The 17,754-nt window shown below is 36.8% G+C and overlaps 1 protein-coding gene across 1 annotated transcript in view; it reads left to right on the top strand.

The window, feature by feature from the left end:
* The window catches only part of LOC150075769 (apoptosis-inducing factor 3-like), a 217,772-nt gene that overhangs the window by 133,767 nt on the left and 66,251 nt on the right, over positions 1 to 17,754 (top strand). The window contains exons 12-15 of the mRNA XM_090387198.1: positions 137 to 272; positions 4,436 to 4,512; positions 14,541 to 14,658; positions 16,669 to 16,767. Of these exons, the coding sequence (XP_090243324.1) occupies positions 137 to 272; positions 4,436 to 4,512; positions 14,541 to 14,658; positions 16,669 to 16,767 (430 nt within the window). The remainder of the gene's footprint in view (positions 1 to 136; positions 273 to 4,435; positions 4,513 to 14,540; positions 14,659 to 16,668; positions 16,768 to 17,754) is intronic.

Below are 17,754 nucleotides of genomic sequence, written 5' to 3'. Positions count from 1 at the left end.
TGGTTTAAGAACAAAGTTGCATGGTAATTGTTAGCTATTCAAGAAGAAAATTGTACATTGATTGCTGATAAACTTTATTTTACTGTGGAGTGAGAATAAAGTATTTGTGTTTGTTAGTAAATGTTTTTATTTGTAGATGCATGAAGAAAAGGGTGTTGTTTTCATCAATAAAGCTGAGGTCACAGAATTTCTAGGAAAGGATGGAATTTTAACAGGTGTAACGCTAACAACAGGAGAAGAGCTTCCTGCTAATATCTGTGTCTTAGGAATTGGTAACTCAGTTTTTGTTAAAATGCTATTTATTCCGTTGTATAATTTTTTTTTTTTTTTTTTTTTTTGTCATCATTAGTATATTGTGCAAGCTGCATGTGTACAAATGTTGTGCAATTTACATTTGGTGAACTGCAGTAAATTTACGTATGAGGTGTGATCAAGAAAGTCAGTAACTGACTGTAACTTGAAATTGCAGCATCATAGCAAGTTTCAACTTGTCATAACATGTTTTGTGACACATATAGACATAGTAATATGTGAATCACCTGCTCAACTGTAGTTAGTGTGAATTAGTGCACAATTATTGATTTTACTAAGCAGTAAATTTGCATCAGATTTTGTTTCAAATTAGGGAAAATTGCAACAAAATCCCAAAGAATGTTAAAACAGGTTTTGGTGAAGGTGCTATTGTTATTCCAAGATTTTTCAATGGTTTCAGTCTTAAGAGGGCTACTTGAGCATTGAAGATAATTCTTGCTCTGACTGTCCATCAACTTCAAAAACCTCAACCCTCAGAAACTTCAATGATTTAATTACATGTGCTCCTGTGATCTGATCAGGCGAGATTGACATTTAACTACCTGCAAAATTTCTTGTGAAATTGGCAATTTTTATGGGCCATATCAATCAATTTTAACCCAAAATTTGGGAATGCAATGCATTTCGAAAAGTCTGCCTTGTATCCTCACTGTTCATAGAGAGAGTGAGGAGATTTTGCATGTCAGATCTTTATCAATGTGCTGCTGCAGAACTACACTTTTTTTTCTTCTGTCAATACTGGTGACAAATCATGGGTGTATGGCTATGACCCTGGAACAAAATCCCAGTCCCCACAATGGAATATTCCATCCTTTCTAATGCACAAGAAAAAGCATGACAGTCTTGATTAAATGCGAAGCCCACACTTATTGTATTTTTTGTCATGGGACATTGTTCATTATGGATTTGTCCCTCATGGTCAAATGAAATGGGCATACCTCAAAACAGTTCTAAGGTGATTGTGCAATGCCATTCAGAGAAAATGATTAGAAAATTGGGTATAGGGAATTGGTGCTTCATCATGACAATGCTCCTGCACACTTCACATTTAACTTTACATTCAAGAATTTTTATCACTTTTTCTTTTATCACATGTACTTTCAGGAGTTGCTTCTGCAACTCCTGAAAATATAAAATGAAGTCTCTGGATCTATAAGCAGTACTTGAGGTGTAGTCTGACCATTGCCTTGTACAAGGGGATAATCACCTCCTTATCCCTGCTAGCAAAATTCTTAAATATCAATGACAAAACCCCATGAGCTCTCCTAGCAGTCTGTCTGCACTGATCAGAGAACTTCATATCTCACTGCACAATTACTGCCAAGTCCTTTTCATTCTACACTAATTTGAGTGTAGTACTACACAGTTGATATGTTATTCTGGGGTTACTGCTACCCACATGTGGTGCCTCCGTAACCAGATGGGTAGGAGCAGCAGTGCGTAGCGCACGCTTCTTAATTAGACTGGGATTCAAGCCCGTGACCACCAAATACAGAGGATGCGGAAAGGTCAGGGAATGACCACCGCATATCCCCGGAGCAATATGGCCTTAGTTGCTAATGCTCCTAAAAAAAAAAACCAAACCTACCCACATGCAGTACTTTGCATTTGTCAATGTTAAACTTCAGTTGCCACTTCTCAGCCCATTTACCCAACTTATCTAGATCCTGTTGCAGTAGCATACTGTCATTAACAACCCTGCCAACCTTTGTATCATCTCTGAAAACTTAGAAATTAAGCCTGATATACCTTCATCAATATCATTGATGAATACACAAAACAACAATGGCCCAGCACCAAACCCTGGGGAACTCTACTAATAACATTAGTCCATGAAGAACAGTGTCCATTGATTACCACTATCTGTTGTCTCCCACTCAACCATCACTTTATCCATTGTAGCAACTTGCCCTTAATGCCATACCACTCACTTTTGTACAACAGTCTTCCATCTGCAACAGTATCAAAAGCTTTTCTGAAATCCTAGTATATGATATCAAAATTATTTTTTTGCATCCAGTTCCTTTGTGACCACATCATAGTATCCAATCAAATTGGTCAGATAAGACTTCCCTTTAACAAACCCATGCTTTGTCTTAACTATTACTGTAGTCTTGTCTAGATCAGCGGTTCCCAACCTTTTTTGACTCGTGAACTCACCATTAATCATATAACCTTGTAGAAAAAACATAAAATAAAGGACAAACAGTATGTAAAAATTATATTAGTTTTGATTTGTAACTTATTTTTTAAATATTGTGGTTTCTTCCATTATACACTTAGTGATAATGGAAGAAACGCTCAGTGACAGAATTGTGACCACCCAGTCCATAATGGACTATGCTGCATAGCTTACTTATAAAAAGCCAAACAGCTTCTTATGCTAGAGCAGTAGTAATTTGCATCTGGTCGTGCATCAAATTTGCATCAAAGTGATCAAATAGCAATTATGGAACGTAGTAAAGATAATCATGGAGTTTCATAAGGGCATTATTTTCCATATTGGAAATTGCATGTTTCCATATTGGTAGATCTTGGCCTACTGTGATTACAGTGCACAAAGAATGATGTAACAGGTCAAATCACTTCCTACTGACAAAACTGTAAAGGATTATGCAAGGTGGATGTTCATGATGAGCAAAGAGTGCATCATATCATGTGGGCTGAGCAGCAGGTGACTGTGACAGTTGCCATCACAATACAATATGGGGTTCTACAGCAGATGACACCCAAGCATCAGCACCTTCCTCCTCACTGCTGATCAAATGGCAAATGCTGTGGTGTCAATCCTATAGTGTTAGGTTGGACACTAGAGGATTGGAAACGAGTGCGCACGCTGGATGAGTCCAAATACTCAGTGTAACATGCTGATAGACATCTTCGTGTGTGGTGCGGGCAACACAAGTCTATGGACCCATCATGCATGGTGCCCACTATCCAGGCAGGTGGTGGCAGTGGTTTCTTAATATGGGGCATGTTTTGCTGGCAACAACTAGGACCACTTATGTGTATGGACCAACATTTTTGCTGGTGAGGTCTATGGGCAGTTCTTAAGAGACCATGTGCACCACTCTGCCATGTTGCACTTTTCATGGACAGAAACAGGATCATCTTCCAAGATGATAATGTACCATCTCAAATCACTCATGCACAGTGCAGGCTGGGCCTGCACTGTGCATGAGTGATTTGAGGAACACAGTGAAGGTATCACCCATCTTGATTGGCCTCCAAATTCACATGTTCTCAATCCAATTGAACACCTGTGATGTTTTGAATGGGAAGTGAGGTATAGAGACATGAAACCATCTATTCCTACACTGTGGAAAGCTTTTTAGGCAGCATGGCTGCAGGTCCCTCTGGACATCTTCAGACATCTAATGGAGTCAATGCCTAGGTGAATAGCAGCTGTTATCTGTGTGAATGGTGGCTCAACATGGTATTAGGTAGGTAGGCACAATTCAGTGATCACCGAATATATAGTATACTTGCAGTGTTAGAGAGTTACCAACAGGAAATTATATATAGTAATGTTCAATTGTTCTGCATGCAAAGATGTGTCAGTATTTGAAACTTTAATTACCTTTTTTTTTTTTTTTTTTTCCCATGACATTTAAAATAAAGAACTTTTAGATTTATCACTAATTTTATGCACATAACTTGCTCATTTTTGTCAATCTAGCTCACCATTATAAGAAGTAAGTTCGATGTGGTTCAGAAATGTAGGTTGATCTAAAATTGATCACCCCCTCCCCTAGTTCAACACAGGTAATGCAATCAGTTGACATCCAGTTTGGAACTATAATCTGTGACCTTGAAAGTTTCTAGACTCACTTTCTCTCTGTTTTCACTGTTTGGCAAGATGTAACAGGAGTATGTATATAACTTATCAGAATATAGATAATTTAATGTTCTTTTCCATATCTTTCTGAAGCATCTGAAGATTGTAATGTGTAGCTGTCTGGTTAAAGTTATTAATTAAATATATTATGCTCTGTCAGCACACTACTGTTTCATTAACTTATTTGTTCCCGTGTGCATAATAATGTCCTTCAATTCTCTTATTTTGATTCTGCTGTATATTAATGTACATATTTTATTATGAAATTTTCTTTTGTGTCACCAGGTGTAAAACCTTCGACCCAGTTTTTAGAAAGTTCAGGAATACCTCTGACTGCCCGAGGGCATGTAATAGTGGATCAGGTAATTATAATTTGAATTTAGAGATTATTTTATGCTAAAAGTGTGATGAAAAACACAAACACATTTCTAGCATAAAGGTGATGCTTACTTATGGAGGAAGGGGATGAATCAGATTGTTCCACTTGATATCGATGGTTCAACTGTTGATGATCCTGCTCAGGTAGCTAACAAACTAAATGGGTATTTTGCATCTACATTCACACATGAGGAGTTATTCAGGGAGGGGAATGCCAGAGGTGAATTAAACATCATCTGCAAATTTAGATATCACGCCCTCTATCCCTTCATCAATGTCGTTTATGAAAATTAAAAACAACAGTGGTCCTAATACTGATCCTTGGGGAACCCCACTTCTTACATCAACCCAATCTGAGGAATAGCCATTTATCACAACCCTCTGCCTCCTGCCCTGAAGCCATCCTGCTATCCGTCTAAGGATTTTCCCAATGATTCCAACCTGTTCCAGCTTATAAAGCAACCGCTCATGTGGGACTGAGTCAAAAGCTTTGCTGAAATCTAAATAAACAATGTCGAAATTATTCCCTAAATCCAGCTCGTGAGTGATCCTTTCGAAATAGCGAACCAGATTTGTTAAACATGATTTTCCCTTTACAAAACAATGCTGAGTATCCTTGAGAATTTCAATTCGATCCAAATGATCCTGAATTCCACCCTTGATCATTGCCTGATTCTCCATGATTTTCCCTACTACTGAAGTCAGACTGACAGGTTGATAATTTCCAACTTCACTTTTAGAGCCACACTTATGTATGGGAAATACATTTGCACTTTTCCAATCCAAGGGAATCTCCCCAGAGTCTAGTGATGCTTGCATAATTAGCCTCAATGGTTCAATGAATAATCACATGAGAGGGCATAAATTCAAATTGAGGAAAGACAGTTGTAGGTTGGATGTGCGGAAATATGCCTGTAGCCAGCGTGTGGTTGATTGCTGGAACAAACTTCCATCTGTCGATGTAGAAGTTGATAGCTTGAACAGATTCAAGGCAGAACTAGACAAACACTTAGAGCAAGTGGATGGGTGAAATGAGAAGGCGGTTTTTTTGTTTTTTTTTGGCTGGTGCTCTATAAGTTTGCTTTCTTGCATGATGTACCTTTGCTAATGCTAAAACAGATTTTACTCTTCATTTGAGTCCATTGCCTGTATAATTCAATACTAGTCAAATGACAGTAACCAAGATCAGTCTTCTACAGCTCAAATCAACTGGGCATCTCTCTCTCTTGAAGATTCTTTTGAACATTTAGCAAATAGCACTCAGATTGCTGTAAGTGATATTATAAGTGGCGTAGAACTTTGATATTGTAAGTGCGGTAGAACTTTAGTTCATAATGGACTAAATTTCTTCTATAGGAATGTATACGAGCATCCAGCCAGTGAGTTTCCAGATGTTAATATGTCCATGCAAAAATCACCCAGTACTTTATTATCATTAGTTTATTAACTAGAGAAGCATTGTCTTGATCAGTGTTTTCTAATTCTTTCCAGATACTGATAACAAAAATACTGATAACAAGTCATGGACCACAAAAATATTAAATTATATCTGAAAATACATTAATAACTATTTTTTTAATCTTATCACAGTTAATAGGATTGTTGTTTACAACAAAAAAAAAAAGCTGTTTATTATCCAGTCTCCCCCAGACCACTTTCAAAAGTTATGCAGACCACAGTTTGGGAAACACTTCAGGTTGTTTGGGGGAGGTATGCCTATTGATTGTTGCATTTTAGGAGCAGAACTCCATTTCCTTTATCTTTTTCATGGTAGATATAGCTTAACTAGTATGAGTTAATATATCTCACAATGGTTTCTTTGTTATATGCTTTGCAGAGATTAATTAATAAAAATTGGGTAAAGGGGGTTGATCTTTGAAATGCAGTGTTCCAACTAGCACTGTGCTAAGAAATTTGACTGGTTGCAATGGGTGTAGAAGAATATCTACCTCATGTGGAGAGAGGGTGATGTTTTTATTACAGGTGTGAAGATATTTGCTTTTGATGGTTTCAGTGAAAGTTTAAAGAAGTTCACATGACTGCAGAAAGAGTTTTTATTAAGAAATTGAGTAATTTAGAGTCAGCTTATAGATATAAGCTGATGGATCTGGGGAGTACAAAGAAAATATCAGCATAGGAGTCAAAAAGAGGACCTGAAGTTAAAAAAAAATAATTAAAAAAAAGCCTGAAGAAATGGGAAAAAAAATAACTGAGAAGGGAAGGGCAGCTTTTCTCAAGAAGATTGTAGAGCTGTTCAACATTATTGTAATAATAAACTTCCATAATGGACTAAATATTGTTTATTAGAAAAAAAATTGAGCATAAAGGCAAGTAAGGCTTCTAGAGTTGACGGCATATATCCTGGAGTTTTGAGGGAGTGAGTTGAACCATTGAGGTTAATTATGTGGACATCTTTGTACTCTGGGGAGATTCCTTTGCATTAGCATTAGTAGAAGCATATGATGCAAGAAAACAAGCTTATGCAGCATCAGCCAAAAAGAAAAAAACCACTCCCATTTCACCCCTCCATTCGTTCGAAATACCTGTCCAGCTGAGCCTTAAATTTATTTAGGCTATCAACTTCCACAACAAGGGATGGAAGTCTGTTCCACCAACCAACTACCCGTTGGCTAAAGGCAAATTTCCGCACATCTATAATACATCTGTCTTTCCTAAATTTGAATTTATGCCCTCTCAGGTGATTATTCTGAGTAAGAGGAAGAATCGCATCACCATTGAGCATGCTCAAACCATTCAAGGCTTTATACACCTCTATCAGATCACCTTGCTGGTGCCTAGTCTCCAGACATTGTAATTTGCAAAACTTAAGCCTTTCTTTATAAGAGCAACCCTTTGTTCCATTCACTAATCTTGTTGCCCTTCTCTGTACTCGTTCCAGCAGCTCTACATCCTTCTTGAAATGAGGCCTCCAGACCTGTATACAGTACTCAAGGTGTGGCCTGACCATTGCCTCATACAAGTGAATAATTACCTCCCTATCCCTGCTAGAAAAATTCCTATATATCCTTGACAAGACACCATGAGCTACTCTTGCAGCCCATCTGCACTGCTCAGAGATCTTCATATCTGCCTGCACAATTACCCCCAGGTTCTTTTCATTCTCTACCACTGTCAGTGTAGTACCACAGAGTTGATACATTGACAATGAGCAATGTTAAACTTCATTTGCCACCTCTCAGCCCATCTGCTCAACCTTTCCAGATCCTGTTGCAGCAGCATAGCATCAGTAGTGTCCTTAACAACCCTGCCAACCTTTGTATCGTCTGCAAACTTGGACATTAAGCTTGATATACCATCGACAGTATCATTTATAAATACAGAAAACAATAATGGACCCAACCCTGAGGGACTCCACTAATAACATTAGTCCACGATGAGCAGTGTCCATTGATTACCACTCTCTGTCTTCTCCCCCTCAACCATCCCTTTATCCATAGCAGCAATTTGCCTCTAATGCCACAGATATTCCATGTGCAACAGTATCAAAAGCCTTTCTAAGATCCAAGTATATAATATCAAAGTTATTCCTTGCATCCAGTTCTTTTGTGACTGCATCATAGTATCCATTCAAATTGGTCAGCAGGACTTCCCCTTAACAAAACCATGCTGTGTCCGAGCTATAACTGAAGTCTTGTCTAAATGATCCTGCAGTGCTTCTTTAACTAGTGCCTCCATTAATTTTCCTGGAACAGAAGTTAAACTCACAGGTCTTTTATTACTTGTGTCAGCCTTTGATCCTCCTTTGTGAATTGGGGTCACATATGCACATCTCCAGTACATGGGTACTTCCCCCGAGTCCAAGGAAGCTCTCATGATTATGGCTAAGGGTTTCTTACTTCCTTTGCTGCCTCCTTTAATATAACTGGATAGATACCATCCATGCCTTTTTTTTATGCTTATCCTCAACAATTTCTCCTCCACTTTCCTCTGTTATTACAAAATCATCTGGCTTACTGCCAGAGTTTACTTCACCTCTGGCATTCCCCTTCCTGAATAACTCCTCATGTGTGAATGTAGATGCAAAATACTCATTTAGTTTGTTAGCCACCTGAGCAGTATCCTCAACTGTTGAACCATCAATATCCAGTGGACCAATCTGATTCATCCCTTTCCTTCTAGAGTTTACATAGGTAAAGTACTCTTTTCTGTTTTTCTTTGCATCCTTTGCCAAGGATTTCTCATAATCTGCCTTTGCGTGCCTAATCTCCTTTGTGACTTTGCTACAGACCAGCTTATAACTATCATAGGCTTCCATGTCACGCATTAATTTATATGTATCCCTTGCATTTTTCTTCTCTGCCATATGTCTCATTAGTTCATCTGACATCTATTTAGACCTAAACCTTGAACAATATTTCTTAGTTGGTATGTAAAGCCTAGCAGTTTCCAAGATAAGTTCTTTGAATGCTTCCCATTTTGAATTTGCTGTTGGTAACATCATCAGTTGGTCCCACCGTAGTCACCGTAGTCTCAGGGCACCGTAGTCACCTTTATGAAAGCAAAAATCCTTCCCTTTTCCCTTGATAGTAGTTACCTCTTTGAGTAAATCCTACTTCAGATAACTGATCACTGCCACCTCGTGGTTCCTTTATCTGCAGATTCTTAATGCATGAAAAATCACTACTGATAATCAGATCAATAGTATTACTCCCTCTGGTTGCCTCTTGAACATGTTGATGTAAAAAACAATCATCGAATTAATCCACAAAAGCCTTGCTAGTGTGTGAGTGACCAACCCACAAATTCCAGTCAATATCTGGGAAATTATAAGACTCTCTGATTTACTGGCCCACCCTATTTCCCTGTACAGTTTCTTATTATACTCATCAGATTCATTAGCCTATAGCACACTCCTACTCTCAATTTTGATCTCCCAATGCTTATGTCACACCAAACTGACTCGACACTGGCTTCACTTCCGTGGATTTTGTGTTTCTTAACTAATAGCATAACCCCTCCTCCCTTCCTATCCTGTCTATCCTTTCTGTACACATTGTTCTCCCCAAATTCCAGTTCTGCATTCCTTATATCTGTGTGACACCACGTCTCTGATATCCCAGCAATATCTGCCTTTGATGTTCTGAGCAATACCTCAAATTCATCAAATTTATTTACCAAACTCCTATTTTCCTAGCATTGGTGTACACACAAGTATACATGCACCTGATCCTATTCTTAGCTACCCTAACACAACCCATGCGTTTACTTGTACTGCAATGATTGCTGGCAGTCTCGGAAATATCCTGCATCTTGTTTTCCAGGCTGCTGCTCATTCCAATAGAAGCAGTGCAAGAATCACTTTCACCTCTGCCAATGGCTACTGTTAATCTTATAGTCCTTGTATCCCCCCAAGCTAGCAGTTTTCTGACCCACCTAACACTGCCTCAATAGCATCAGCAAATATTCTTGCACCCTTTCTATTTAAGTGTATCCCATTCCTGTAGAAGCAGTCTCTCCTGTTAACAAGTAAAGAACAGTCTGAAAAAAATTCTACCTCTTAAGCCTTGCACAATCTTTTTAGGGCCGAATTGATCGACAAGGCTCTCATCATATACTCTCTCCTATCATGTCTGGCCAGAATTGCAGACACTTTGAAATTCAACCCTAGTTCACAGCTTTTTTTCAACAGTGACCCGTAAGTACGGGTCACTGTTAAGTAATTCCGCTGGTCTCCTACTCTTAATATCATTTGTGCCAATGTGTACAACTATATCACCTTTTGTGCCCTTAAAAGATTATATCCAGTCTACGATGCCTTCAGCCTTTCCCCCCCCTTTTATGTAAACCCCCAACACAAGAGGTGTTAGAACCTATAGTACTTAGTAAGCACAGTACTAAGTTTTAGCCGGTTCAAACTCTAGTTTGGACTGATTAATAACTGCTTTACAATTGTTGCGAGCTTTGGTGTAGGCAGAAAATGAAACTGAAGAATTAGAAACAAGCCAATTACGATATGTAACGTTCTTCTCTTGAACAGCCTTAGCACATTTATTGGAAAACCAAGGTTTAGATAAAGGACAAGATAAAGGATGTTTAGATAAAGGACGGTTTGTTTCCACAATTGGAAATTCTGTTGGAAAATTGGTAGAAGTGCTTGAATCTGATTGGAGGATAGAATGGTCAGTATGGTAAATTCATAGAAAAGAGATATTCTTGGTTTCAAATAATGCACATCTTTCTAAAAAGAGGTCATTTTAAGAAAACCTTGTGTTTCAATTTTCATTAATTTTTGAGGAAATAATAAAGGTGCATTACAAAAAGTTGAATGAGTATTACATTGTGAGGTATGTTTGTTGAGGTAAACACAATTGCTTTTTATGTTATTAATTAATTTGTATTTAATTGATATTTAGTCTTTAATTTTGTCCTCTATTAATCACATAACATTATTAATTAATTACACCATGCATTTTGAAAAAAAAAAATTACTGATGTTGTCTCAGAAAAGAGTATTTCTGAATCATTTTTTAATGCTGATTTGAAAAATGATCCATTTGTTTCCATCACTTCACAGGTTTCTTCAAAAAAATCATTTTTAAAAGAAAATTTTATTTTTCCCAAATTTTTATTAATTTTGGCAGAATTTGCACACACATTATAACAAAATGCTACCTTTACCAGACTTTTATACTTAAATACATGTTGAAAAAACTTAAAGGGCAGTGTGATAGTTTGCCACTAAACTGCACTCAGTGGGTGCTGCTCTTCATGGACTAATGTTATTAGTGGAGTCCCACAGGGTTCGGTGTTGGGTCCACTGTTGTTTTGTATATTTATCAATGATATTGATGAAGGTATATCAGGCTTAATGTCGAAGTTTGCAGATGATACAAAGGTTGGCAGGGTTGTTAATGACAGTAATGGCAGTTATCTAGATTATTTAGATCCTGCAACAGGATCTAGATAATTTGGGCAGATGGACTAAGAGAGTGGCAACTGAAGTTTAACCTTGACAAATGCAAAGTACTGCATAACCCGAGAGAAATGTACCAACTGTGTGGTACTACACTTAAGGTGTTAGAAAATGAAAAAGACCTGGGAGTAATTGTGCAGTCAGATATGAAATTTTCTGAGCAATGCAGAGAGGCTGCCAGGGCAGGTCATGGGGTTTTGTCAATGATATATAGGAATTTTGCTAGCAGGGAGGTGATTGTCTCTCTGTATAAGGCAATGGTCAGGCTACGCCTTGAGTACTGTGTACAGGTCTGGAGGCCTCATTTTAGGAAGGATGTAGATTTACTTGAGCGTGTACAGAGAAGGGTAACAAGATTGGTGAGGGGAATGAAGGGATCCTCTTACCAAGAGAGGCTTAAGTTCTGCAAATTGCAGTGGCTGGAGACTAGGCACTTGCACTATGATCTGATTGAGGTGTATAAGGCCTTGAATGGGTTGAGCATGCTGAATTCTGATGGGATACTTCCATTTGTTCAGATTACGAACCTAAGGGGGCATAAATTCAAATTAAGAAAAGACAGATATAGAATAGATGTGCGGAAATTTGTCTTTAGCCAGAGGGTGGTTAATTGCTGGAACAAACTTCCATCTGTCATTGTGGAAGTTGATAGGTTGAATAAATTTAAGGAGGAACTGGACAGGCATTTGGAGGGAATGGTGTGGTTTTTTTTTTTTTTTTGGATGATGCTGCATAAGCTCATTCACTTGCTTTCTTGCATCACATGCCACTACTACTCTCCTTTCATTTTAGAGACTGATCTACAATGGGTCAAATTTTCATTTCTTTGATTTTCTTGCAAATCCTTCTACTTTGCAGTACTTCTTCAACATCCAGCAATAGTCAGCCATAATGTTGACATTCCACCTAACATGATATATCATTTCCATGTCTTTAATAACTTGGTGAAACCTCTCACCCCATTCTTCACTAACACCTCCTAGATTTTCTGGGAAGTATCTAATGTGGGAGTGTTAAAAAAAATGTACCTTGACACTCACATTAAAGCCCAGTTTCTTGAAGTTTGTCAACATATTTTAAACTATATTCTTGTAGTTTGGATCTTTTTTGTTCCCTAAGAAGTTCTCAATAACAGACTTGAAGCTAATCCATGCCTGTTTTCTCTTTTATTCATAGATCTCTCAAAATCTCAGTCCCTCATCAGTTTGCAAATTTGAGGTCCAACAAAAATACATTGTTTTAGCTTCTCTTGGGTGATCAATGGGAATTTAGTACAAAGGTAGCTGAAGCAGAGACCTTCCTACTGAAAAGCTTTCACAAACTGTTTCATCAAACCCAGTTTGATATGCAAGGGTGGTAGGAGGACAGTTTTGGGGTCTACCATTGGTTCATGAACTATGTTCTTTGATTCCGGCAATGAACTGCTCCTCTGGCAAGATTGACACCCCATTGCTTACCCCTTTCTTGACTGTCCCACTCACAAAAAGCAAGGCATTTTTTTGTAACCATATTGCTGTTCAAGTAACGTGCCTATCACTTTAAAGTCAGCACACACCAACCATGTTCTTCATACTTAATATCTGTCGACAACTTCAAGTTTTCATATGTTTCTTTCAAATGTGAAGAGTGAGCTACTGGAATTGACCCATATTTATTTCCATTGTGGAGCAACACACCTTTGAGACTTCTCTTTGATGAGTCAGTCTCCACTGTGTAAGATTGTAACTAATTCCTAAACAGTTCATTAAGCCATTTATATTACTGCAAAAAACCATAGAATCATCCTCAGAAAAATAGAGGAATAGTTCTCATTCTCTGTATCTGTACCATGAGAAAAACATCCCATGTGCTGGAAGTTTTTTTGACTTAAGTCTAGAAGCAAGGAGTTCTGCAGATTCCTTTGGTAAATTTAAATCTCTTCCCAGATCATGCAGTGAAAACAGTTGAGGGCTGGACTCAATGTCTCCACATGTAGACTTTTGTTTAATTAATTTCATCTTCAGTTTCATCTTCAGAAGCTTCCCTTTCAGCACTTTCTTCTGCTACATTCTCCAATATAAGTGGAAGGCATGGAATTGGCAGGTTATCTCTTGTGTTACCACAATGCCCTTCTTACTCTATGCATTGTATCACTACATTAATTAAACAAAAGTAACAATTATCACAGTGTTTGTAGGCTCCCACTAAATCATGGGAGTAGCAAATGGCATAGCTTTCTCTTTTTTTACCATTTTTCCACAATCCCATTGCTTCAACACAGATTCTGCAAACTTTATGTGGAGCCCATTATATAATTTTGTCACCAAATTTCCCTGCAAAATAAGCATAATACACAATTTTTTACAAATTGTGTAATATCTTGTCTGCTTGAGGACTATGTAACTTCCACAAAAATATAACAAAATAAGTTTGGATTGTTTAAACACTTGCATGAGGACATTTTACTTGCATTTTTAGCACAAGTTTGACATAACCTCAAAAAGAAACTGAGCTCACACTGATAAACACTGCTCAAGGTCAAGAAACAAATGACTGAAGGCAGCATTGCCAACATGTGAAGATTTAGTTTACAAATTCCCAGCATTTACTTTTAACTTAATACATCCAGTAATACAACTCATGACATCAACTAAATGATTGTATCCCTCTACATTAACTAAGCAAAAGTAACAGTCATCACAGTGGTTTGTAGGCTCCCATCAAATCATGGAAATTGCAAATGGCTTAGCCTTCTTTTTATCATTTTTCCACAATCTCAATGCTTCAACACAGGTTCTGCAAACTTTATGTGGAGCTCATTATGAAAAAATGGTATGCAATAGAAAAAAAACGAATAGCATTTCTGAAATAAATGTAGAAAACAGAGTTAAAAACAGCTATTAGTTTACAAATGTCGAAAACCGTGCAGAGTGGTGTTATTAATTTTTTGGCTGGTGCAGCAAAAGCCTGGGGCTTCCTTGCACCGTATGGTTAATACTAATAAAAAATACATGAAAAAATTGAATTAATTTGATTAAAAAAAATTTAACATGCCTGAAGTGTACATACTATATGTATTTATTTTTAACTCAATTTTAGTATATGAAAGCAGGAATAGAAGGAGTATTTGCTGCAGGAGATATAGTTGAATTCCCACTTACAATTGGAAATGGCCAGAAAATTAACATTGGACACTGGCAAATGGCCCATGCTCATGGTAAAATTGAATTTCTACTCTTTACAAGTTCTGGTTATTGCTTAATATTTTTTTTTTTTTTAAATTCACTTATTCTTAGATGGAATTTAATAATTTAAAGTGATCATAGGCTGTAGGATGTCATAACATTTTTATTTTATATTTTTTTAATAACCATCCTCTTGGTCATCTCCTTAACCCATGAACCAGAGAAAACTTTAAAGTATGTCAGAGTGATATCAATGTCAGTTTTATTAATATTTCTCAATTATTATATGCATTGTAATATTATCTCAAATATTATTTGTACTATTAATGTTGGAATTGAAATAACAGGCATAGTTTCATTATTGGCATACTTTGTATGAGGTGCACTTGCTTGTGTACACACTGATTTTCTCATAAGCAAATTGCAAATGTGTTTCTAAAAATGACAGTATCTCTGGTGTCCATTTGTTGACATGTGTTGGCTTCACTACTTTTCCATAGTTGCTGCCTAATACTTTACCTACAATTAACAGATTACACAAATGGTGGCATGCCTGTGTATTAAATATATATGTATACATTTAAAGTTGGTGTATACATTTAAAGAAATTGTTTAAAAAGATGCTTTCAATTTAAAACATGCATTATTCATAACTGTGCCAGCTGTATAATATTAAAATAAAGGATGGCATCTTTAGTCAACAGCTTGAATTATTTCTTGCCTATTTTTAGGTTATAAAATGACATAATTTATACAATTGTACACATATATGCAGACATAAAATCGTTATTCCCAGCAAAGGGTCAAAAAAAGATTTGAAGGATGACTGGTGCAGGGTTCTTTTTCAGAAAACACAGTTCTCATTTTATAATTTAGCAGCCATTTAGTTAGAGATGTTTTTTGAATGAAATGTCAGAAGTGACATTTCATAGCATGTAATGTTGCAGCTTCTACAGTGTTGAGTTCTCAGGTTGATTTTCCTGCCTGCAGATTGTAAAAAACAGTTTCGTGCAAAAATCCTGCATCCTCTGTTTGAGAGTATGACTCTGCTGACACAATCTTTGAAATAGAGGATGATTTGGGGATTCATTTTCTCTGTACCATCCTGAAATATTTTACTATATACATTTTTCCTGTCTTTATCCACATATTGTGGCAAATGAAACCCCTCCCCCTCCTCATCTCAGGAGGAAACCCTAATATGTAACTATGTTGCAAAAATTAGAAGTATTCCATCTCATCCCAGTTGGGTGTACTTATTTTCTCAACATGTCATGCTATGCTTTAGTAAACCAAATGAAAACCAGCCTGCAGAACTTCAATTGGTAGAACTCATGCACAGTTGAAAAATTGTTCACATCAGCATGTCCTCCAAGATGTTACTAAAGAACCTCGTAGATTCTATTTTAACCTAGTGATTTTTTTCCTCCCCAGAGATGGGGAAAATGCTCCTTATCACATAACATCTCTCAGCAGTTACATGAAGCACATATACCTATCTATGCTATCTATGCACATATACCTATCTATGTCAAGACACAACACTTGCAGTTTGATTTTACACAAGTTTATGTTCTGGTAGCAAATGTGTTAAGTGCAGTTACTGCCATTCAACATGTTTTCTTCATCTCATCCCATGATAGATTCTTACTTACTTAAAATAAAACCATTTCATTGTAAATAAACAAGGTTGCTCACAACCCTTTACCCCTGGAGGTGGTTGCAACCAGCAGTTTAATAGTCTCTGCTGTATATAAACCCCCCTCCCTCATCTTGTCTATATTCCCATCCTCTTGGCAAAAGATTTTATATATAACGTGTCTATGAAAATTCCCATTCACAACATTTATTGATTTCATTTCATTTATAATCATATTTTAATTTATTAAAATATATTAATTTTGTTTCATTTTATAAACTAAATTTTTTAAATAATGATTACATATAAAATTAATTGTTGATTATATCAATATGCAGCCTTTAAATTAAAATGTTATAAAAATTAAGCTCTTTGTAACTTCAAATTGTTTATAATTTTCAAGGTTGTATAGCAGCAAAAAATATGTTAGGAAGAAATGAAGAGCTTAGAAGTGTTCCATTTTTCTGGTGCATGATGTTTGGAAAATCTTTACGATATGCAGGTAAAAATATTTATTAATCTTCTAGGTCATTTTACATTTACCTGAAAAATATGGATACGACTTTAAAAATAAAATTTTAAATATATATATATTTTCCATATACGTATTTTCCCCTGAACCATAAGATCCTTCCATGTTTAAGAATAAAATTTTGTGAAAAAATATTTTAATACATTTTTCATATTTTTTAAAATTTTATTATTTTATTATATTATATTTTGTTGACAAAGAATCCAAAGAAAAGTAGCAAAGAATTCTTTGCTTATGTTAACACTAGGAACAAAGGATGAACCACATTGGCCCACTAGATATGATTGGAAAAACTATTAGCATTAGTAGAGGCACATGATGCAAGAAAGCAAGTGTATATAGTATCAGTCAAAAAAAAAAAAAAAAAAACCTCATTTCACCCATCCACTCACTACAAACGTTTGTCTAGTTCTGCCTTGAATCTATTTAAGCTATCAACATCTACGACAGATGGAAGTTTGTTCCAGCAATCAACCACCCACTGCCTAAAGGCAAACTTCCGCACATCTATCCTACAACTGTCTTTCTTCAATTTGAATTTATGCACTCTCAGGTGATTATTCTGAGCAAGAGGAAAAATTCCATCAGCATTGAGCATGATCAAACCATTCAAGGCTTTATACACCTCAATCAGATCACTTCACAGGTGCCTAGTCTCCAGACACTGTAATTTGCAAAACTTAAGCTTTTCTTCGTCAGAGTAACCCTTTGTTCAATTCACTAATCTTGTTGCCCATCTCTGTACTCATTCCAGCAGCTCTACCTCCTTAAAATGAGGCCTTCAGGCCTGTATACAGTACTCTACGTGTGGCCTGATCATTGCCTTATACAAGGGGATAATCACCTCCTTATCCCTGGCCGACCGGGCTAGTCGAGTGGGTAAAGTACCTGCCCGGCAACCCAAAGGTCGCGGGTTTGATTCCCGCCTGGGGCTTGGATCAAAGTACTGCAAAAAAA

The sequence above is a fragment of the Mastigoproctus giganteus genome, chromosome 13, assembly GCF_048544385.1.
Source record: "Mastigoproctus giganteus isolate SK-2022 chromosome 13, ASM4854438v1, whole genome shotgun sequence".
In the NCBI taxonomy this organism is placed as follows: domain Eukaryota; kingdom Metazoa; phylum Arthropoda; class Arachnida; order Uropygi; family Thelyphonidae; genus Mastigoproctus; species Mastigoproctus giganteus.
Note: the sequence above shows the minus strand (reverse complement) of the source record. Positions and strands in the feature narration are given on the sequence as shown.